Source organism: Pararge aegeria, chromosome 27 (assembly GCF_905163445.1).
Source record: "Pararge aegeria chromosome 27, ilParAegt1.1, whole genome shotgun sequence".
In the NCBI taxonomy this organism is placed as follows: domain Eukaryota; kingdom Metazoa; phylum Arthropoda; class Insecta; order Lepidoptera; family Nymphalidae; genus Pararge; species Pararge aegeria.
Genome location: NC_053206.1, coordinates 2,965,112 through 2,990,181, shown reverse-complemented (window position 1 = coordinate 2,990,181; position 25,070 = coordinate 2,965,112). Strand labels below are relative to the sequence as shown.

The 25,070-nt window shown below is 37.1% G+C and overlaps 1 protein-coding gene across 1 annotated transcript; it reads left to right on the top strand.

Moving 5' to 3' along the window:
• Positions 1–3,276: 3,276 nt before the first annotated feature.
• LOC120635742 (exopolyphosphatase PRUNE1) lies at positions 3,277–24,419 on the top strand. The gene is made up of 8 exons (XM_039906874.1): positions 3,277–3,472; positions 6,015–6,289; positions 7,655–7,810; positions 14,616–14,755; positions 18,262–18,382; positions 19,605–19,734; positions 21,636–21,788; positions 24,219–24,419. Exons 1-8 carry the CDS (start codon positions 3,437–3,439, stop codon positions 24,372–24,374), a joined length of 1,167 nt encoding a protein of 388 aa, XP_039762808.1. The 5' UTR covers positions 3,277–3,436; the 3' UTR covers positions 24,375–24,419.
• The last annotated feature ends 651 nt before the right edge of the window (positions 24,420–25,070 follow it).

The following is a 25,070-nucleotide window of genomic DNA, read 5'->3' as shown; positions in this document are numbered from 1 at the left end:
CACAAAAGTGGGTTACATTAGTATAGCAGTAATAATTCTTATTTTAAATAAATTTATAGTTTTTATCATCAAGGGTATTGATATTCTAGAGACAAGTACACTTAATTGTCAAAGGTGGTTTTATTGCACGCCTCTTAAGCGAAGCGTTGATGGGTGGGGTGGGTATTACTGTCAGTTTACGCACACAGAGTGATTCTCCAACTTAAAATGTCACTTTTTTTATTCTTTATTGCTTTTATAAGTGAAAATAAATAGACAAATGTGTTTTTATTGTTATGAATGATAATCTCAATTTTATATTATGAGGCGTGCACTTTTGGATTTTCCAACTATTAAAAACTACACCCAATTGAACCGTAATTAAATGCCGCTCATCTCCAAAATAAACTGTTCCTAGGGGATGCTTTAAAAACAAACAGCTAGTAAACTAATATTATAAATGTGAAAGTGTGGATGTTTGTTAAACTCAATCACGCAAAAACGGCTGAACGGATTTTGATGAAATTTTACACCCATGTAGCCTTTGACATGGAAAAGAACATAGGATACCTTTCATACCGATTTCTTAAGCAGTACCCCAAGAGGAAAATTTAAAATTGTTTACGAGAATTGTAAAGCCGCGGGCAGACAGCTTTGAAATTTGGTATGCATTTCACCTATGCTATGGAAAAGGACATGAAACTTTCTATACCTACCGATCTCTCAAATAGTTCCCGTGGTAGGATTAAATATTCTTAACGAACGAGGCTTAAGAAACAATTCTGAAGTCCACACAAAAGAAGTCCCGGGCAGGAGCTACTTAGTATTATATAAAGGTCACCCTTTCGTTCACTGCATCGTCCATCACAAGTTTATGGTAGGGACATAAGTTACCTCTAATCACAGTAATTTTCTTCGATCAACGATATTTATTATAGATGTCTTCAACCTCGTGAATTCTAGTTCCTGATTCCAAGTTATTGCTTTGTTTAAACTCTTCGAAGCGCTAAATGCAATATAATGTGTGTACCTGAGACTCCTAAGATTCAATCTGATTTAATCTGATACGGACAATATTAAATGATGTCAATGAGTAAGAAACTATAAAGTACTGTTTAGACTACACGATAAACAGGGCACTAAATATGACCCTAAATGTTACAGAAATTATGTATTCTGTATGCAGTAGGCACACTAACTGTAAATCATTAATCAATCAATGAAAAATACTTTATTGCACACAAGAAAAAATAAATAAAAGAGAACAAAGGTACAAGTCAATTAAATTTGTGTAACAAAGCCGGCCTTATCACTTATAGTGATTTCTTCCAGGCACCCATTACGAGGAATTGGCTCACATATAGTGCGGCGGAGAGCAAAACTCTAAGAATATACATACATATTAATAATTACAAAAACAGTACATGTATAAAATAAAATACTATATGGTAAAATAAATAATTCTATAACTATATAAACAATGTTAAAGTAAATGTGGAATATAATTATCATACTTACAGTGTTAAACCATATAGGGTGGGCATGAACCCTAGTTAGTGAAACACGAAATATAGGGCCCAAAATCAGTCTGAGTAGAAGCATCGAGAGAGTAGGATGCGTGTTTTCGATGGATATGGCATCAAGGTTATGGCTATTAATGCGAAAAATATTAGTCCATTAAAAAAAAAGTCAAGTGCGCTATAGTTTATTCTTTTTGTATATTCTCATACTTATTGGTTACTTTATAACTAGGACTTATTTTGTACAATCAACTGTTTATTTTTCATTTGTAAGCTATTATTTATTGTTATAGCGGCAATCACACTCACAATATGCGTACTGTGTGAAACTTTCAACTTTCCACCTTTTACGGTTCCTGAGACACAACTGGTAGACAGTCAGATCGAGGTACGGACCAATTGTTGCTCACCAGGTACGGAACCCGAAAATAAATCTTGGGTGAAATAGTATTTGCAGATGGGAGAAAAATATACTTACTTGCAGTATAAGTACTTGAATCATAATCATCATCATCATGGGCTTATTAACATCATAGTAGATGATTATTGTAGAGTATAAACCCACAACGCCGTTCCAATGCGGGTAGGTCTGATCTTAAAATGCTCGTGCGAATAGGACAAATCTTCTAATATACGATAATACATGGCCTGATCGGCAGAGAGCATCAGATCGAGAAAACCAATCGCCCTAGTTAATAGTAACACAAGTATTTTAGTAATTCGTATTGGTGCCTTGAAATTGGGTAGTGTAATAAACCGTTTTTAAGTAATAATTAGGTTTGTACCCAGAATAGACAATCTTTTTTTTTAAATCAAATTCTGTACGTATTTTGGGTTCAAGCTTTTTGGACAAATCCGATGTAAAACGAAAACAAACAGTGGGTTGAAAATCGATACTATAAATATTATTAGGTACTTGTTACTCGGGATTGCGATCGCGTGATATTTTTGATGTTTATACCTATATTATACCTACTCTGCAGAAACATATCAATCTCTTACTCTGTGAAAAACAAAAGCAAATTTATTCCACGGGAACCGTACATTTTGTACACTATAATCTATCTCTGTGTCGAATTTCATCCGGATCCGTTATGCCGTTTTGGCGTGGTTATTTTACAGACATCGACTTATAATATTCTAGTGAAGATTCTTTTTCACGTGGAAGATTAAAAAAATGTAGCGCTACTTTACGCAATATCGTTACTTTAAGACCTTTCAATTCAGCAAAGAGATATATTAAAAATAGAAATATTTTAAGATGATGTTGGAAAAGAGTGCTATTAACGTAGCGTAAGTACTAATTGTTTAACAGACTTGACGTATATGATAAAGAATTTAGAATTTTTACACTTTAAAAAAGTAACTCTGGTACATTTGATAAAAAACAGCAAATCTTTCTCTGTACATTAGCGAATGTGCGCAAAATAATTGTGAGTTACTGAATCATATAAATTTCAAAGATGTAGAATTTTGCTGGTGTCTCATTAATTTTAACGAAGTTCCATTGATTTTTAAATTTTGGATATAAATTTTTAATTTTATTGAATCTTCAAATATTGTTAAATTCATGCGTAGTTAGTTCATTTCTCTATAATTACAACTACTATTGCAGGACAAAGTTATGAACAACCGATCTTCTATATTTTTTGATTTACGTAGAAAATTCTTAAAGGACTTCAATCCATGGCAGTAAAATAAAAAATAAGATATAGAAATAGCTCTACGCAAATGTCAAGTTGACATTGTCATTGTCAAGTTGAACAGCTGATTGGTTTGTTTCGAATTTGTAGTATCTGCGAACAGAAAATATTTTTACAAAAGATCCTAAAAAAAAAGCAAAAAATAATAAGTAAAAAATTAATTTTTACTAACTAAACTATAATGAAAAATCATATTAAAATAAGGCTACAATAGCCAGTTAAATCTGCTTTGACATGGAGGAATATTTCGCAACTTCGTTAAACAAACTGGTACGTGATAAACCATGGATTCTAATGTGACCCCAAATCTCGACTGATCGTGGAGATTGAGGTTTGGGCTACCTATAAGTGCATACTCGATAGAGAAAAGTGCACGCAGTTGTATTTTTTTATGTTATAGGTTTAGGTTTAAAGACATTTATTCCCATAAAAAGACCTAAGTCACTTACATAGGAAACTTAGTTTTCTATAATAAATTAATACACTTCGCCATTAGACTAAACTAAATTAAATTTTACTATTATCTACTCATTCAATGTATTCGTCTTTAAATTTATTGGTATTACTTAATATATAAGAAGCTAATTTAGTATTGAATACATTGAATGAGTTTACATTTTTTATCAGACCTTTGTCATTCACCAACTTGGAAAATTACCTACTTACTAATTGGTCCAATTTCATCCTGAAGAAATTGCGGGTACTCTTCAAAAATTGTAGGCACACTATCAATTTATTTGTATTAAAATTGTAGAAACACAACACAAAATAACCTGCAAACCCTTTTTATTTAGGAGGTCATTACCATCGTAACTTCAACCAATTGGCGTCCACTACTGGACATAGGTCTTCTAAATAAAATCTATAGTGCCGCTTGTTTCCGGCAGTTTTCAGCAGCTCACTTGATTTGTCCACCCTGTTCAGGGCCGTTTACCGGTGCAGGGTCTCCATTCCAGTACCTAGGGACCCCAGTGTATCATTTCTCAAAGTTTGCCTGGCCCATTGCGACTTCAGAATTCTACTTCTTAGACAACCGACTGGCGCAGTGGGCAGCGACCCTGCTATCTGAGTCCAAGGCCGTGGGTTCGATCCCACAACTGGGAAATGGTTGTGTGATGAACATGAACGTTTTTCAGTGTCTGGGTGTTTATCCTTATATTATAAGTATTTAACTATATTATTCATAAAAATATTCATCAGTCATCTTAGTACCCATAACACAAGCTACACTTACTTTGGGACTAGATGGCGATGTGTGTATTGTCCTAGTATATTTACTTATATTTTAGGAGGTAATGAAAAGTTAATACTGCAGATGTATGAATAGGTATACACATAGAACTAATATAACATTTTATTAAAACCTTAACCTAAACCAGCTCAGTTTGGGCAGGAGACAATTTTCTCCCCCAGGGAAAGGGTAAAAATCTTCTCCCGACAGTTTTCTCAACTCATTGGTTTATCCCTACTTCCCTACTAATATTATAAATTTGAATGAAAGTTTGTTTGTTACTCTTTCACGCGAAAACTACTGAACCGATCTTCATGAATCTTTTTATACATATTCTTGGAGGTATTAGAAATAATATTACATTGAAAAATAATTACGTAAGATAAAAAAATGTTTGTAAAAACATTACTATAGGTGTAGACTATGTAGCAGTATGCTGCCTCCCAAACTGGCTGCCTGCTGTCAATCACGCTAAACGGCTGAACGTATTTGGGTGAAATTTGGCATGCATATAGCTTTTGACATGGAAAAGAACATAGGCTACTCTTTATCCCGGAAAATAAGAGAGCTCCCGTGGGAACTAAAAACCTTAAACCAGGCGAGCGATCTCGGGTATCAGCTAGTGTGATATAAAAATACAGCATTACTTTTATGTGTAATAGTACTGTTTGTTTCCCTTGAAAAGTTAATAAATAAATAAACTCTCCGAGAAATTACACACAATTGGAAATAATATATGAGTAATGATAAACGGGGATAAACATCATCTTTTCCCTGTTCCCATGTTTTAGCAGAAAGAAAGAAAAGAAAGCAGGTGGACAAGTTAATTATATCCCTTGTCAGGGGTGTATAATTTTAAAATAATTACTGTCAACTGCTAAATGAATCAAATTACTAGCCTGGTTGAGAAACACTACTAAAGTGGAGTGGTTTTCTGTAATATTTTACAGCATCGAAAATATGTTAGTTATTTAATAAAATGTGTACACATTTTCAATATTGGACGTGTCACTTAAATCTATATATATAAATGGAAGTTGTGTTAGTTACACCATTTATAACACAAGAATGGCTAGACCAATTTTAATGATATTTGATTTTTTAGATTTCTCTTAGTCCGGAATATTTATTAAAATATAACATTTATAAAAAAAAAAAAACCGCGGTACGAAGTTCGCTGGGACAGCCAGTATATCTTAATCTTTATATATATATTTCTTGTGTGCGTGTGTATGTCACTGAACTCCTCCTAGACGGCTGGACCGATTTGAATGAATTTTTTGGTATGCGTTTGGGTGGCACCCTGGATGGTTTAGATTCACAAATCAGCCCGACAGATGGCGCTGGGGTCCGCTAGTATGTATATATATATATATGTAAGTTGCAAGTGAGAATGCACGGCTAATTCGTAGTGGGTCAACTCATTGCGACAAGTTAGGAATAAATTTTAATAGTCATTTTTTTACTTAGTAGTTCTTTCTTAAACCGAATCTTAGCTTAAGCAACTCGTATAAGATATTTCCGACTTTGACTTAAGGTAGACTAGCCGTAAGTAACGCCTGACTTTATCCACCATTTCAGAAAACGAATAACTACGCAAACCTTACTTTAGTCATAGGCAATGAAAGCTGCGATTTGGACTCTGCTGTAAGTTCAATTGTCTATGCCTCGTTCCTGCACTGGCAACACAACAGGGTTAAATGTAAAGTGTGCACCGTTTCAAAAAGGGATGATGAAGTTAAGGATGATATTTTTATCTCCATCTTGGATGTGAATAGAGATGACTTCGCTTTGAAGACCGAAGTGGTTTTTGCCCTGGCAGAACACGGTATATTTGATAAGGATTTAATATTCAGGTAATTTTTTTTGTTATTTGTCATCAGCTATCATTCTATTCTGTTCTATTCTATTCTATTCTGGTCTGTTCTTTTCTGTTCTGTTCTGTCCACTATCACTGTCTCTGTCACTGTTCTGTCACTGTCACTCTCACTGTCAATCACACTGTCACTGTCACTGTCACATTCTATTCCATTCCATCCCATCCCGTCCCGTCGCGCCCCGTCCCATCCCATAATGCCCTGCTGGGAATCGAACCCGGAACCTTGAACTTTTAACCACAGCGCTAACTGCTGCGCCATGGAGGTCGTCAAAATTTTACTTTGCTGTTTGATGGCAAGTGATGATGCAATCTAAGGAGGTAGTCTTATAGAAGAAATTATAATTTCTAAATTTATTCCGGTCTGGTCTGCTCGGAGGCTTCGGGCCTTGCTAGTTACAACCCTACCGACTAAGACGTGCTGCTAAGTGATTAGCGTTCCAGTACGATGCACGATGTCTCGTAGAAATTGATCATTGAATAAATACTACGACAATACACACATCGCCATCTAGCCCCAAAGTAAGCGTAGCTTGTGTTATGGGTACTGAGATAGCCGATGAATATTTTTATATAATACACATAAATACTTATAATATACAGATAAACACCCAGACACTGAAAACCATTCATGTTCATCACACAAACATTTTCCAGTTGTGGGAATCGAACCCACGGCCTTGGACTCAGAAAGCAGGGTCGCTGCCCACTGCGCCACTCGGCCGCCAAAATATTGGTATGACATTACTGCTATAGCCATAGCAGGTTAGCCCGCTACCATATTTGTCTGTCAAAGTCAAAGTCAAAGTCAAAAATATCTTTATTCAAGTAGGCCCATAGGTGGCACTTTTGATGCGTACATAAGAATTACACGGTAGTGAGATGTAGGCGATAACCACATTCGTAAACTTAAAACTAAAGCTACGAGGGTTCCAAACGCGTCCTGGTCTAAGAAGAAGCCCACAACAAACTTAGCCGGGTGTTTTTTTTTTGTTATCACCATCTCACAATCTCATTTTAAATTATTAGAAGAGCAACCTGGTTGCAGAGCAATAATTTACACCCAAGCTTTTTGATCGTTTACGTAGTCCTTTATACTATAATAGGAGTTTTCTATAAGCTTACGTTTAATACAAACTTTGAACTTTTTAAGAGACATCTCCGCATGTCTCTTACTTTAAAATTGGCTAACTTGTAGTGGAATAAAAGAAGAAACGAAAAGATAAATGAAACGAGCTGAAAATGAAATTGAATGAAAAACTAAATATAATTAAAATGAAAAATTAAATTTTCCTGTTTCAAAAATGAATTGAAGAATTTCTTTTAACGATTAACTTTTTTGCAGCGACGATATAGATATCGATAAATTGGTATGCGAGGGAAACGCCGGTGTTATATTGGTAGACCATCATACATTATCTAAGAAATATGAATATTTAGCACCACATGTGACAGAAATTATAGATCATCGCCCTCTAGACAAAACCCGATGGGTGTACAAGTAAGTATGTGATTATCCGACGCAAAAACGGAGTGTTATAAGTTTCGAGTGTCTGACTGTGTGTGTGGGATCATATTTCACGAACGACAAAAAAAACTAAACTGGTTTAAGTTTAGTTTTTTTTTTCGGAAGTGAATTAGTCGGATGTGTTCTTAATTTGACGAAAAATGGTGCAAGATGCCCACCGCCACAAATAAGCGGATTTCATATTTTTAACTAACTCAAAATGCGTATCAAAAATGTAGAATTGACAAATTGACTAGTACGATAATGTACACTAAATTGAAAGTCGGGGGGTTTTAAATTTCTAATTTGTATTTTTTTACTTACTACTTTAGAGGTACACTATGTACTGTCTCTGACCTGTAAGTCACAGGTCTGTTTGTATTTGTAATGTAATTTTTGTGGTGTAAACCTAATAGTTTTTAAGAAAACAACTGCCATAGTTTTACATGCTCGTAACCAACGCTCGTGATCAATGTTGCGGTTGAATTGGCATGCATGCTAACGAGTAGACTAACGTTGCGGTTGAATTGACTTGCATGCTAACAAGTAGACTAAGGATGCGGTTGAATTGACTTGCATGCTAACAAGTAGACTAACGATGCGGTTGAATTGGCATGCATGCTAACGAGTAGACTAACGTTGCGGTTGATTTGACTTGCATGCTAACAAGTAGGCTAAGGATGCGGTTTAATTGACTTGCATGCTAACAAGTAGACAAACGATGTTGTTGAATTGACCTGCATGCTAACAAGTAGATTAATGATGCAATTGAATTGACTTGCATGCTAAAAAGTAGACTAAGGATGCGGTTTAATTGACTTGCATGCTAACAAGTAGACAAACGATGTTGTTGAATTGACTTGCATGCTAACAAGTAGACTAACGATGCGATTGAATTGACTTGCATGCTAACAAGGAGACTAACGATGCGGTTGAATTGACTTGCATGCTAACAAGTAGACTAACGATGCGGTTGAATTGGCATGCATGCTAACAAGTTGACTAACGATGCGGTTGAATTGACTTGCATGCTAACCGGTAGACTAACGTTGCGGTTGAATTGACTTGCATGCTAACAAGTAGACTAAGGATGCGTTTTAATTGACTTGCATGCTAACAAGTAGACAAACGATGTTGTTCAATTGACTTGCATGCTAACAAGTAGACTAACGATGCGATTGAATTGACTTGCATGCTAACAAGGAGACTAACGATGCGGTTGAATTGACTTGCATGCTAACACGTAGACTGTCTATGCGATTGAATTGACTTGCATGCTAACCGGTAGACTAATGTTGCGGTTGAATTAACTTGCATGCTTACCGGTAGACTATTGATGTGGTTGAATTGACATGCATGCTAAACGGTAGACTAACTTTGCGTATGAATTGACTTGCATGCTAACAAAAAGGACTAACGATGCGGTTGAATTGAATTGCATGCTAACAAGTATACCAACCTTGCGGTTGAATTGACTTGCATGCTAACAAGTAGACTAACGTTGCGGTTGAATTAACTTGCATGCTAACAAGTAGAATAACGGTGCGGTTGAATTCACTTGCATGCTAACAAGTAGAATAACGGTGCGGTTGAATTCACTTGCATGCTAACAAGGAGACGAACGATGCGGTTGAATTGACATGCATGCTTACCGGTAGACTATTGATGTGGTTAAATTGACATTCATGCTAAACGGTAGACTAACGTTGCGTATGAATTGACTTGCATGCTAACAAAACGGACTAACGATGCGGTTGAATTGAATTGCATGCTCACAAGTATACCAACCTTGCGGTTGAATTGACTTACATGCTAACAAGTAGACTAACGTTGCGGTTGAATTCACTTGCATGCTAACAAGGAGACGAACGATGCGGTTGAATTAACATGCATGCTAACCGGTAGACTAACGTTGCGGTTGAATTGACTTGCGTGCTAACAAGAAGGACTAACGATGCGATTTAATTGAATTGCATGCTAACAAGGAGATTAACGATGCGGTTGAATTGACTTGCATGCTAACAAGTAGACTAACGATGCGGTTGAATTAGCTTGCATGCTTACCGGTAGACTATTGATGTGGTTGAATTGACATGCATGCTAAACGTTAGACTATTGATGTGGTTGAATTGACTTGCATGCTAACCGGTAGACTAATGTTGCGGTTGAATTAACTTGCGTGCTAAACGGGAGACTATTGATGCGGTTGAATTGAATTGCATGCTAACAAGTATACCAACCTTGCAGTTGAATTGACTTGCATGCTAACAAGAAGACTAACGATGCGGTTGAATTGACATTCATGCTAACAAGTAGACTAACGTTGCGGTTGAATTAACTTGCATGCTATCAAGTAGAATAACGGTGCGGTTGAATTGACTTGCATGCTAACAAGGAGACGAACGATGCGGTTGAGTTGGCATGCATGCTACTAGTAGACTAACGTTGTGGTTGAATTGACTTGCATGCTAACAAGGAGACGAACGATGCGGTTGAATTGACATGCATGCTAATCGATAGACTAACGTTGCGGTTAAATTGACTTGCATGCTTACAAGGAGACGAACGATGCGGTTGAATTAACATGCATGCTAACCGGTAGACTAACGTTGCGGTTGAATTGACTTGCATGCTAATAAGAAGGACTAACGATGCGATTTAATTGAATTGCATGCTAACAAGGAGATTAACGATGCGGTTGAATTGACTTGCATGCTAACAAGTAGACTAACGATGCGGTTGAATTAGCTTGCATGCTTACCGGTAGACTATTGATGTGGTTGAATTGACATGCATGCTAAACGTTAGAATATTGATGTGGTTGAATTGACTTGCATGCTAACCGGTAGACTAATGTTGCGGTTGAATTAACTTGCATGCTAAACGGGAGACTATTGATGCGGTTGAATTGAATTGCATGCTAACAAGTATACCAACCTTGCAGTTGAATTGACTTGCATGCTAACAAGTAGACTAACGTTGCGGTTGAATTAACTTGCATGCTATCAAGTAGAATAACGGTGCGGTTGAATTGACTTGCATGCTAACAAGGAGACGAACGATGCGGTTGAGTTGGCATGCATGCTACTAGTAGACTAACGTTGTGGTTGAATTGACTTGCATGCTAACAAGGAGACGAACGATGCGGTTGAATTGACATGCATGCTAATCGATAGACTAACGTTGCGGTTAAATTGACTTGCATGCTTACAAGGAGACGAACGATGCGGTTGAATTGACATGCATGCTAACCGGTAGACTAACGTTGCGGTTTAATTGAATTGCATGCTAACAAGGAGACTAACGATGCGGTTGAATTGACTTGCATGCTAACAAGTAGACTAACGATGCGGTTGAATTGATTTGCATGGTAACCGGTAGACTAATGTTGCGGTTGAATTAACTTGCATGCTAACCGGTAGACTATTGATGTGGTTGAATTGACTTGCATGCTAACCGGTAGACTAATGTTGCGGTTGAATTGAATTGCATGCTAACAAGTATACCAACCTTGCGGTTGAATTGTCTTTCATGCTAACAAGAAGACTAACGATGCGGTTGAATTGACTTGCATTTTAACCGGTAGACTAATGTTGCGGTTGAATTAACTTGCATGCTAACAAGTAGAATAACGATGCGGTTCTAACAAGAAGAAAAACGATGCTGTTGAATTAACTTGCATGCTAACAAGTAGAATAACGGTGCGGTTGAATTGACTTGCATGCTAACAAGGTGACGAACGATGCGGTTGAATTGACATGCATGCTAACCGGTAGACCAACGTTGCGGTTGAATCGACTTGCATGCTAACAAGAAGGACTAACGATGCGATTGAATTGAATTGCATGCTAACAAGGAGACTAACGATGCGGTTGAATTGACTTGCATGCTAACAAGTAGACTAACGATGCGGTTGAATTGATTTGCATGGTAACCGGTAGACTAATGTTGCGGTTCAATTAACTTGCATGCTAACCGGTAGACTATTGATGTGGTTGAATTGACTTGCATGCTAACCGGTAGACTAATGTTGCGGTTGAATTAACTTGCATGCTAACCGGTAGACTATCTATGTGGTTGAATTGAATTGCATGCTAACAAGTATACCAACCTTGCGGTTGAATTGTCTTTCATGCTAACAAGAAGACTAACGATGCGGTTTGGATTGACATGCATGCTAACAAGTAGACTAACGTTGCGGTTGAATTAACTTGCATGCTATCAAGTAGAATAACGGTGCGGTTGAATTGACTTGCATGCTAACAAGGAGACGAGCGATGCGGTTGAATTGGCATGCATGCTACCAGTAGACTAACGTTGCGATTGAATTAACTTGCATGCTAACAAGTAGACTAACGTTGCGGTTGAATTGACTTGCATGCTAACAAGGAGACGAACTATGCGGTTGAATTGACATGCATGCTAACCGGTAGACTAACGTTGCGGTTGAATTGACTTGCATGCTAACAAGGAGACGAACGTTGTGGTTGAATTGACTTGCATGCTAACAAGTAGACTAACGTTGCGGTTGAATTGACTTACATGCTAACAAGGAGACGAACGATGCGGTTGAATTGACATGCATGCTAATCGATAGACTAACGTTGCGGTTAAATTGACTTGCATGCTAACAGGGAGACGAACGATGCGGTTGAATTGACATGCATGCTAACCGGTAGACTAACGTTGCGGTTTAATTGACTTGCATGCTAACAAGGAGACGAACGATGCGGTTGAATTGACTTGCATTTTAACCGGTAGACTAATGTTGCGGTTGAATTAACTTGCATGCTAACAAGTAGAATAACGATGCGGTTCTAACAAGAAGAAAAACGATGCTGTTGAATTAACTTGCATGCTAACAAGTAGAATAACGGTGCGGTTGAATTGACTTGCATGCTAACAAGGAGACGAACGATGCGGTTGAATTGACATGCATGCTAACCGGTAGACCAACGTTGCGGTTGAATCGACTTGCATGCTAACAAGAAGGACTAACGATGCGATTGAATTGAATTGCATGCTAACAAGGAGACTAACGATGCGGTTGAATTGACTTGCATGCTAACAAGTAGACTAACGATGCGGTTGAATTGGCATGCATGCTAACCGGTAGACTAACGTTGTGGTTGAATTGACTTGCATGGTAACAAGGAGACGAACGATGCGGTTGAATTGACTTGCATTCTAACCGGTAGACTAATATAGCGGTTGAATTAACTTGCATGCTAACAAGTAGAATAACGATACGGTTCTTACAAGTAGAAAAACGATGCTGTTGAATTAACTAGCATGCTAACAAGTAGACTAACGATGCGGTTGAATTGGCATGCATGCTACCAGTAGACTAACGTTGCGGTTGAATTGACTTGCATGCTAACAAGTAGACTAACGATGCGGTTGAATTAACTTGCATGCTAACAAGTAGAATAACGATGCGGTTGAATTGGCATGCATGCTAACAAGTAGACTAACGTTGCGGTTGAATTGACTTGCATGCTAACAAGAAGACTAACGATGCGGTTGAATTGACATGCATGCTAACAAGTAGACTAACGTTTTAGTTTAATTGACTTGCATGCTAACCGGTAGCCTAACGTTGCGGTTGAATAGACTTGCAGGCTAACAAGGAGACATACGATGCGGTTGAATTGACTTGCATGCTAACAAGTAGAATAACGATTCGGTTGAATCAACTTGCATGCTAACAAGTAGAATAACGCTGTGGTTCTAACAAGTAGAAAAACGATGCTGTTAAATTAACTTGCATGCTAACAAGTAGAATAACGATGCGGTTGAATTGACTTGCCTGCTAACAAGTAGACTAACGTTGCGGTTGAATTGACATGCATGCTAACAAGTCGACTAACGTTTCGGTTGAATTGACTTGCATGCTAACCGGTAGACTAACGTTGCGGTTGAATTGACTTCCATGCTAACAAGTAGAATAACGATGCGGTTGAATTGACTTGCATGCTAACAAGGAAACGAACGATGCGGTTAAATTGACTTGCATGCTAACCGGTAGACTAACGATGCGGTTAAATTGACTTGCATGCTAACAAGGAGACGAACGATGCGGTTGATTTGACTTGCATGCTAACCGGTAGACTAACGTTGCGGTTGAATTGACTTGCATGCTAACAAGTAGAATAACGATGCGGTTGAATTGACTTGCATGCTAACAAGTAGACTAACGATGCGGTTAAATTGACTTGCATGCTAACAAGGAGACGAACGATGCGGTTGATTTGACTTGCATGCTAACCGGTAGACTAACGTTGCGGTTGAATTGACTTGCATGCTAACAAGTAGAATAACGATGCGGTTGAATTGACTTGCATGCTAACAAGTAGACTAACGATGCGGTTAAATTGACTTGCATGCTAACAAGGAGACGAACGATGCGGTTGATTTGACTTGCATGCTAACCGGTAGACTAACGTTGCGGTTGAATTGACATGCATGCTAACTGGTAGAATAACGATGCGGTTGAGTTGACTTGCATGCTAACCAGAAGATTAACGAAATGGTTGAATTTAATAACATGGTTATTTTGTTTTATTTCTTTTTAACCCGCGACGCAAAACGACGGGGTGCTATAAGTTTGATGTGTATGTGTGTGTGTGTGTGTGTGTGCGTTTTGATTGAAAGATGAAAGATGTTCTTAGCTTTATCTTATGTACATTGGCAACATCAACATGGTTACCAAATGGAAGGAATTACTAGTAGAAAAAATGCTTACACTATATTAAAAGGCGGGGTTTTATTTTTTATTTTTATATTATTTTTTTTACAGCGAGGACGTTCGGAGCACAATCGAGTTGGTTGGCTCGTGTTGTACTCTTATAGCTCAAAGGGTTCGCGACCTAAGCAAGTTAATCGGCAAGGAAATAGATTTCTTTGATAGCCACCCGGCCTGCACCCAGCTTCTACACAGTGAGTTTTCAAAGATAAACTGTATATAAAAATACTGTATTGCACACAAGAAATAAATAAAAGAGAACAAAGGTATAAGTCATTTAAATTTGTGTGACAAAGGCGGCCTTATCGCTTATAGTGATTTCTTCCTGGCAACCATTATGAGGAATTGGCTCACATGAATCCTTATAGCGGTGCGAAAAATTCTAAGAATATACATACATATTAATAATTACAAAAACAGTAAGTACATATATAAAATAAATAAAATAAACTATATGGTAAAATAAATGATACTAAAGCTATATATAATAACTAGCTGTTGCCCGCGACTTCGTCTGCGTTTGATTTTGTTTTTTGATGTGGCATTCAATTTAGTTGCAGTTCTAAAAAAATTTAAGTATTCCGTATCTATCCTATCTCCAACCACATTCATCAGATCTACACAAAAATTGGGCAAAATTAAACACATATTATAACCTCTATAGTACAAAAATAATTATTGAAATCGGTTATAATTTGTCGGAGTTATGGTGTAAAATCGTCAAACACTTTCATCCCCTCTCCCAAAGGAACCGAGCTTAATGTCGGGATAAAAAGTATCCTATATTACTTCTAACACTTCCAAGAATATGTGTACAAAGTTTCATGAGGATCGGTTAAGTAGTTTTTGCGTGAAAGCGTAACAAACAAACTTACATTGACATTTATAATATTAGTAGGGATTAGTAGGGATTAGTAGGGATAGAAGGGATGTTAATGATCATCATATCAACCCATTCGAGTCGGGAAACTGAAGTGGCAATGGGCGGGGCACATAGCTCTGAGAACCGATGGACGTTGGGGTCTTAAGGTTCTGGAATGGCGACTCCGCACCGGTAAACGCAGCGTAGGTCGGCCCCCAACGAGGTGGACAGATGACATCAGGCGAGTCGCTGGGATCCGCTGTAGGCAAGCGGCCCAGGACCGTGTATTGTGGAACTCCCTACAAAAGACCTATGTCCAGCAGTGGACGTCGATTGGTTGACATGATGATGATGACGGTTGAAGAGCTTAGGCCGCAGTCCAGTTGGCCAACTACGGATTGGTGGACTCCACACCTTTGAGGACATTATGTAGAATTCTCAGGCATGCAGGTCTCCTTAGGATGCTTTCCTTCACCTTTAAAGCAAGTGATGTTTTATTAGCTTGAAACGCACATAGCTTTGTAAAGTTATAGGTGCGTGCTGGGACTCGAACTCGGCCTTGCGAAAGTGAAACCGAAATCTAAACCACTTGGCTATCACCGCTTCTATTTATTTATTTATTTATATCCTTTATATACTTACAGCTGTTAAGTTAGTTAAAGATGTTGTGTGTACCCGGCTAAGTTTGTTGTGGGCTTCTTCTTAGACCAGGACGCGTTTGGAACCCTCGTAGTTTTAGTTTTAAGTTTACGAATGTGATTATCGCCATCATCTCACTACCGTGTGGTTCTTATGTACGCATCAAAAGTGCCACCTGTGGGCCTACTTGAATAAAGATATTTTCGACTTTGATGTTACAGATGTACATTAAAAAATAATATTAGTTAATTTGTCTGAATATGAACTGACGTGTATATTATATGTATTTATCTTATATATATCTACGAGCAATTCTTTTATATATATATATATATATAATTGGAATCTCGGAATCGGCTCCAACGATTTTCGTGAAATTTAGTATACAGGGGGTTTCGGGGGCGATAAATTGATCTAGCTAGGATTCATTTTTAGAAAATGTATTTTTATTCGTGTTATCCGGTAATAACCGATTTGATGCAGACGAAGTCAGCTAGTGTATATCTATATATATAAAAAAAAAAGAAAAGAAAACTTTATTTGGATATACACACACTAGAATTAAAATACAACTTAATAGTCTACACAACAATTATAGGAACGGTGTGATCCCAAAATGGTCTTCACTCAGCATGTTTGCAGTGCCTGTTAAAGACACAACGCTGATCTTCCGTGAAGCCAGACGTGATGTTCGGACGGTAGGCACTGTCAGAGCGACGCTTAAAAACTATGGGTAAATTAATACAATTTAAAAGTATTATATAATTTAAAAAAAGAAAAAAAAAAGTGTAAGAATAAATAAAAATATTTTTTTTTTTTATTTAGAATACTTTATTGCACAAACTTAGAAACAATACAAGAAACACACAAGAAAACAAAAAAAAAAATAAGTAAAATTAAAAACAATTAAAAAAATAAATAATAATAATAATAAAAAAGTTAAATACAATTGTCTGCAAAGGCGGCCTTATTGCAAAAGCAATCTCTTACAGACAACCCTTGGTGAAAGTAATAATAGAAAACAAGAGGGACAGTGCAAACAATGAAACATACACAGGCAAGAGAAAAAAAAATTAAAAATATATATATATACTACATACTATATAACATACACATATAAGAATTAATAAAATATATATATAATCTCTTATATTAACTATTATTTGTTTATTATATGTATATATATATATATACATATAATAAACAAATGTATGTACCTCATAGTTAATATAAGAGATTTGTATACATATATAATATTTTGTTACGATCGAACCGATAAAAATAAAATAAAAAGAATAAACACACGTAGGCACCCTTGTTCAAATGTTTTGTTGTGTGAAAACATATTCTCTTAATTTCTTTTTAAAAGAGAGTTTAGACATGCTAATGTCTCTTAATGGCGGAGGTAGGTCGTTCCAACATTTAGTAGCCGCGAATTTAAAACTACCACGAAAAGCAGCCTTAAAATGTCGCGGCATTTAAAGGGTCCATGTGCGACTTGACCTTGTATCCAAACTTTTCAGCCACGCGAGTTTATCATATAAATAGACAGGCTGCTGAAACTTTAATACTCTCAAAAGTAATGAAGCTAAATGCAAATCCCTCCTTGTTTTCATATTAAGTAGTTTGGCGTCGTTAATAAACGGTGAGGTATGCGTTCTAGGTGGAATATGAAAACAGAACCGAGCACAGGCATTCTGAACGCGAACTGAGTGCGAACAAAAAAGAGAAAGTGTGTGGGTATGTTCCGTATAGGCTCCGAAACGGCTGGACCGATTTCAATGAAACTTTTAGGGAATCTCCGGATTGACCTGGCGAGTAATGCTGTAAAGTTTGGTGACGTTCGGAGCACTCCTATTTTTGAACTGTCAAACTGTCAAATACAGGTTTTATTTACTATGATGATATTCTATGGTTGGGTGTACATGGGTGTAGATAATGATCTTCACCCGCTCGAGAAGAGAATAAAAGAGAATGAATACGGAGAGAAATAAATGGTTTAATATATTATGAGACTTAAAATTAAGCAAAGTCTAGCCCGGCGAAGCGGGCTGGGTACGCTAGTTATTCATAAAAATATTCATCAGTCATCTTTGTACCCATAACACAAGCTACGCTTACTTTGGGGCTAGATTGTCGTTATTTATTTATTCATTTATTTATTTATTTATTTATATTATGTCAACAAAAACTTTCCAGGTGCAATACTGTTGGATACTGTGAACTTTTCAAAGGAAGTGGGCAAGGCGACGAGTCATGATGAAGAAATTGTATCGTTCCTCGAAGGTCTATTGAAGGTGGAGCAGTGTGAGCGAGAGAGGTGACATACTATCCCACCACAGCATGAGTGGCATTTAGAGCGTAGACCCAACACTGCTTATATGCGGGCTGGCTTAAGCGATCGTTTCTATTTTATATATTCACTAGCTGTTTTCAAAGTTTTTAAGTTTTGCCCAGGTGTCCTTACGTTTTTTTAATCTCACGATGATATAAAAGGATTTTTCTCAAATTAACGTAGCCTGAGTTACTCTTTATTACATCAGCTACCTGCCAATAAAAGTCCCGTCAAAATCGCTCCAGCCATTTCAGAAATTAGTCGGAACAAACAGACATACAGATAGAAATATAAAAAAAAAAATGTTATTTTTGTTGTATGTATATATATTCATATATATGTAGTTAAAAAACTGTTATTTCAATATAAGAAATAGACACTCTAATTTTATTATATGTATAGATATTATTTTAAATATATAATTTTTCTTGTACTTTCCACCAAAGTAAATAACAATGCGTGTTGCCAGTGACCTATGGTTCCGAATGGTCGCTAACTATAGGCCTCATAAGAAGCCTCAGAGTCACTCAGCTGGCGATGGAGAGAGCTATGCTCGTAGTATCTCTACGTGATCAAATCAGAAATGAGGAGATCCTTAAAAGAATCAGAGTTACCGCCATAGCTCGGCGAGTCGCGAAGCATTGGATGAAACCGATTTTTTTTGTATGTTAAATTAACTGTATTTTATAAGTATTTATGTATATTATCCATAAAAATTATTCATCAGTCATCTTAGTACCCATAACACAAGCTACACAAGCGCTTACTTTGGGGCTAGATGGCGACGTCGGAGCACTCCTATTTTTGAACTGTCAAATACAGGTTTTATATACTATGATGATATTCTATGGTTGGGTGTACATGGGTGTAGATAGTGATCTTCACCCGCCCGAGAAGAGAATAGAAGAGAATGAATACGGAGAGAAATAAATGATTTAATATATTATGAGACTTAAAATTAAGAAAAGTCTAGCCCGGCGAAGCGGGCTGGGTACGCTAGTTATTCATAAAAATATTCATCAGTCATCTTAGTACCCATAACACAAGCTACATTTACTTTGGGTCTAGATTGTCGTAGTATTTTTATATTTATTTATTTAAATTAGTCCGCGAGTATTTTAAGCCGTATTTAATGAAAATCAAACAAAAATTATATTGAAAGTCGGGGGGGTTCTTTTTAAGTTTATACTATTTTGTTTGTTTTTAGAATAGCGAAGGTAGACGGTCTACTGGCAGCGCGAAGCGATGTGTCTCGCCTGAACGCCGCACAGCTACTGAGGAAAGATCTGAAGATATTCGGATATATATTTGTACCCAGCTTTCCAATACTAGTGAAGGTACCTAATTGCCTTGTTGGTTTAGTGGCGAGCATTACGGGATCCTAGGTTCGAAGCCCAGTTCGGGCCAACGCATAGTATCGGGTTTTTTTTATTATATATAGGAAATTCTTGACCATTTAAAAAATGTGTAAAAACGCATCTAGTACAGCGAGGTTACTATACATTTGATGAATTCCTCAATGACAAGGTAGAATGGAAGCAGCCAGCCTCGCTCTCATCTCCCTCAAGATAGCAAAATGATTGTAAATGTTGATGTTGGAAAAGAGCAACTACTGAGTTTCTTGCCGGCTCTTCTCGGTAGAATCTGCTTTCCGAACCGGGGGTAGAGTCACACAAAGTAGGCCTACTTGAAATAAATGAATTTGAATTTGAATTTGAATTTAAGAAATTCTCAGTGCCAGCCCCCCGTGCCCCGGAGAGCACGTAAAGCTGTCGGTACTATCCCGCGTACTAAGTCTCTATCTCTTATCTCTAAATCTCTCTAGACTATGGGCATCGAATGGCAGGGCATGACTAGTGGAATACTATACACGATGAATTATATAACTTAAAATTCATATTGGGCAGATTTTTTTATTAAATTGATGTACTTAGTTGAATAAATAGTTTTCAAGAGACAATTAATATTATATTTGACTAGCTTCTGCCCGCGACTCTGCTCGTCTGTTCGGACTTCGGAATTGGGTCTGAAGCTTCGATCGTTAACAATTTTGAATCCTACCACGGGAAGTATTTGAGAGATCGGTCTAGAATGTCCTTTTCCATAGCATAGGTGACATGCATACCAAATTCCAAAGCTGTCTGCCCGCGGCTTAGCTCGTAAACAATTTTCAATTTTCCCTCGGGAACTACTTGAGGAATCGGGATAAAAGGTAGCCTATGTTCTTTTCCATGTCAAAGGCTACATGCATGCCGAATTTCATCCAAAACCGTTCAGCCGTTTTAGCGTCATTGAGTAACAAACATTTACACTTACACATTTATAATATTGGTAGGATAGCAGGATTATAATATTAGTAGGATAGTAGGATTAACAACCACAAGAAACGGTCATAAATTAGTGACATCTCGTCGTCTGCGAAAGGTACAGAAGTCATTTGTGGGATTGAGTTTACGCTTTTATAATATGATTCCTAAGGTAATTTTGGACCTGCCAATGCATAAGTTTAAAGAATATGTTAAAACACATTTATTACAGCGATGTTACTACACAATTGATAAATTTATTAATGACAAGGTTGCTTGGAAGCATCCGGCTCCGCTTTCAGCTCTCACAAGATAGAAAAATGAATGTTAAAATGTAAATTGTTGATGTTGGAAAAGAGCAACTGCTGAGTTTCTTGCCGGCTTCTTCTCGTTAGAATCTGCCTTCCGAACCGGTGGTAGAGTCACTACACACAGACAGACTTGACGTTTCAAAAGTTCAATCCGTTTTAATTCATTTTTGTTTTGTCACCTAGCAATTGATTAAGTTAAAATTTTCATTGTAACTTAGCTTTAAATAATTATACTTTTAAAGGTTTATATTAACTGACTAATACTTAGTTAATTGTAAATAATTTATAAGAATGACTTTTTACATTTTAATGCATGTGATAACCTGTAAATAGTTGAACATTTAATATGTGACTCATTCCAAAAAAAAGAGCAAGTTTTAATGTATCTAGTGTTGGTTCTCCATTATAAATAAATCAATAAATAAAAGTGCTTATATTAGGCCTACTTGACCTAAATGATTTTTTTTTTTTTTTTTTTTAATTTTTGAATCAATGTTGTATTTCGATATAAATATGACTGCATTATCGATACTCTTCAGTCGTACATGGACTCGAACGATGCAAAGATAACTCCCTGTGTACAAGTCGTTATTTCATGCTAATTTTTTTTATTTTTTTTAGGATTTTCTAAAGAAACCTGAAGCAATTGAGGCCGTCAGCGAAGCCCTGTCGTCTCGGAAGTGCGCCGTGGCGCTCCTTTTAGGAATGGAACTCCAAGGAGGGCTTCAAAGGGACGGGGTCATAGTAAGCGCTGATGATAAACTATCCAAGTCTGTAAGTGTTAATACTAATATTATAAACTAGTTGTTGTCCAATTTTCTTTGTCCAAGGCCGTGGGTTCGATTCCAACAACTACGAAAAGTTTGTGTGATGAACATATAAACATTAAACATCATGTTTATCTGTATATTAAAAGTATTTATGTGTCAATCATAAAAATATTCATCAGCTATCTTAGTACCCATAACACAAGCTAGGCTTACTTTGGGGCTAGATGGCGATGTGTGTATTGTCGTAGTGTATTCCTTTATCTTAATATATATAAATCTCCTGTCACGATGTTTGTCCGCGATGGACTCCTAAACTACTTAACCGATTTTAAATAAAATTGGCACACCGTGAGCAGTCTGCTCCAACTTAAGAGATAGGATATCTTAGATCTTTAATTATAGTCGCAATTTTATTTTATTGCAAATTATTTGTCACATGTTATATATATATGTATATATATACTACAATACTCACTTAAGGCTAAACGATACTGAATACTTTAAAAACAAAATCAAACGCAGACGAAGTCGCGGGCAACAGTTATTAATATATTTCTTCAGCAGTTCAGTTAGTAGCATAACGTGTATTAGTATGTAAAGTACATGTAATGTATATCAATTTTTTTTCTTTATGTGCAATAAATTCTATTTATGTATTGTTGAACGGAACCTTATTTCTAAGACTCTGTAACAACAAATAATAAAAAAACAGAAGATTAATATATAATGGGCTCCCGTGCCACAGACATGATTTTTTTTCCGTATTTATAGATAACTGTTGAATAATGTTGTCTGGGAGACATCGCTTTAGCGATAAGACCGCCTTTGCACACCTAAATTTTTTTTTCAATCGTGTAATAAAAAAATATATCGTGTTTCTTTTTGTATTTTGTTTTTCTGTGTGCAACAAAGAATTTTATAATAAAATTGGTTGTCTGTAAAGTCTGCTTACTGACGATAGTTGAACGTGACAACGTCGTCAGAAAATACTGATGGAATGGTTGCATTTTTCAAAAGAAAATTTTAATTTTATTTGTTTGATAGATATTATCGTTGCTATAAACAATTGACACCACATTCACTTTTCACTGCACTTCATCCTTGCCGAAAACATGTAAATGTATTATTGTATAGAAGCTGTCCACGCGGACGTATCGCTCACTCAAGTAGTAGAGACACAGATGTCGAACGCGGAGGCCGACTGTGCCTCTTTGTCGCTCGTTCCGCGCTCTCGCTTGCACTTCAAGCCTTGAATGGAACGCCTCAGAGCGAGGTAACGCCGCATGCGTCATATTTTTTCGTGCGTGCAGCCGGCTCCATCGAATTATAAGACGTTGTCACGTCAATAATAATTGTAGGAAGGGAAACGTATGTGGAAAACAGCGTAACACTTCGCAGGGCATGCAAGGAACTCGTCCTGCAACGTGCCGTCCTGTGTCCATCAACCTGAGCCGTAGGAGTTAAACCTCATGCGCCTGTAATTACACCGGCAACCACACCCTTCACACCGGAACACAGAAAGCAAAAAAAAAAAAAATACATACTACGACAATACACCCACCGCCATCTAGCTCCAAAGTAAGCGTCGCTTGTGTTGTGGGTACTAAGATGACTGATGAATAATTTTATGAATAATATGTATAAATACTTAGAACATACATATAAACACCCAGACACTGAAAAAAATTCATGCTCATCACACATAACATTCCAGTTGTGGGAATCGAACCCACGGCCTTGGACTCAGAAAGCAGGGTTACTGCAAACTGCGCCAATCGGCCGTCCACAGCCAAAAAGCTATACAGCCACCCACAAAATTATCCATATTCCGTTATTCATTTATTTATTTATACTCCAGAAAAACGAGAAAAAAAATACAAACACGTGAAGAATAAAGTACGATACGCAAAAATTCAAAATTCATTTATTTCAAGTAGGCCTTAATCTAAGCACTTTTGAAACGTCAAGTATGTCTGTGTGTAGTGACTCTACCACCGGTTGGGAAGGCAGATTCTAAAGCCGGCAATAAACTCAGCAGTTGCTCTTTTCCAATATCAACAATTTACGTTTTACATTTTATAATTAATTCTTCTATCTTGTGAGAGATGAAAGCGGAGCCGGATGCTTCCAAGCAACCTTTTCATTAAGAAATTCATCAATTGTATAGTAACCTCGCTGTAATAAATGTGTTTTAACATATTCTTTAAACTTTTGCATTGGTAGGTCCAAAATTACCACGCAAAGGCGTCCTTATCGCTAAATAGCTATCTCCGCCAGGCAACCTTAGGATTTTGAAAGCTAAAAAGAAAAACGAATAGGTGGGGTACTCTATTTAAAACATACATACGAATATCTACATACTAATACATAAACCAGACTGCACAAATACAACAATACTACCTTTACGAGAAGTGTCTGTTTTTCTTCTTTACAGCTGGCAAAGTTTCTTCATGAATGGTCCAGTCCTTCGCTACTATTGGTACCAGACCCGGATATCCATTGCTTTTATTTTAAACAAACTAACTTATCAGCCTCCAGAAAACAATACGTACCCGCATTAAACGAGTTCTTGAATACATATAAACATTAATAGCTAGCTCGACTTCACTTTCGGGGGACAGAGTTCGAATCCCAGCTCGCACCTCTAACGTTTCTAAGTTACGTGCGTTTTAAGTAATTAAAATATCTTATGAAAATTAAGCTTAATTTGCTATACTCCGCGAACAGCAGGAGAATCTGTATGGTGTAATTTATAATTACTTAAATCCGTATACTCCACACCAAACATATCCTCGGCAATGTTTCGCTCCGAAACCGGAGCATCCTCAGGACCAGGAGATGTTGACATTACAATGAATAATAATGTTTCTCTTTTCCGAGGATCTGTTTGGTGTGGAGTATACGGATTGAAGTAATTATAAATTACACCATACAGATTCTCCTGCTGTTCGCGGAGTACAGCAAATTAAGCTTAATTTTCATAATATATTATGGATTTCCGCAATGTAACGCCTGCTTCTATCCAATAATTAAAATATCACTTGCTTCAACGGTGAAGGAAAACGGCGTGAGGAAACCTGCATGCCTGAGTGTGCTCCATAATGTTCTCAAAGGTGTTGGGAGTCCACCAATCCGCATTGGGCCAGCGTGGTAGACTACGGCCTTAGCCCCTTCTCATTGTGGCATTAGACTCCACGCTCTGTAGTGGGCCGGTAAACGGTCGGATGATGATGAACCGTCCACTGTTGGACTAAAGTTTGCCTATAATCAGTAGATGCCAGTACTA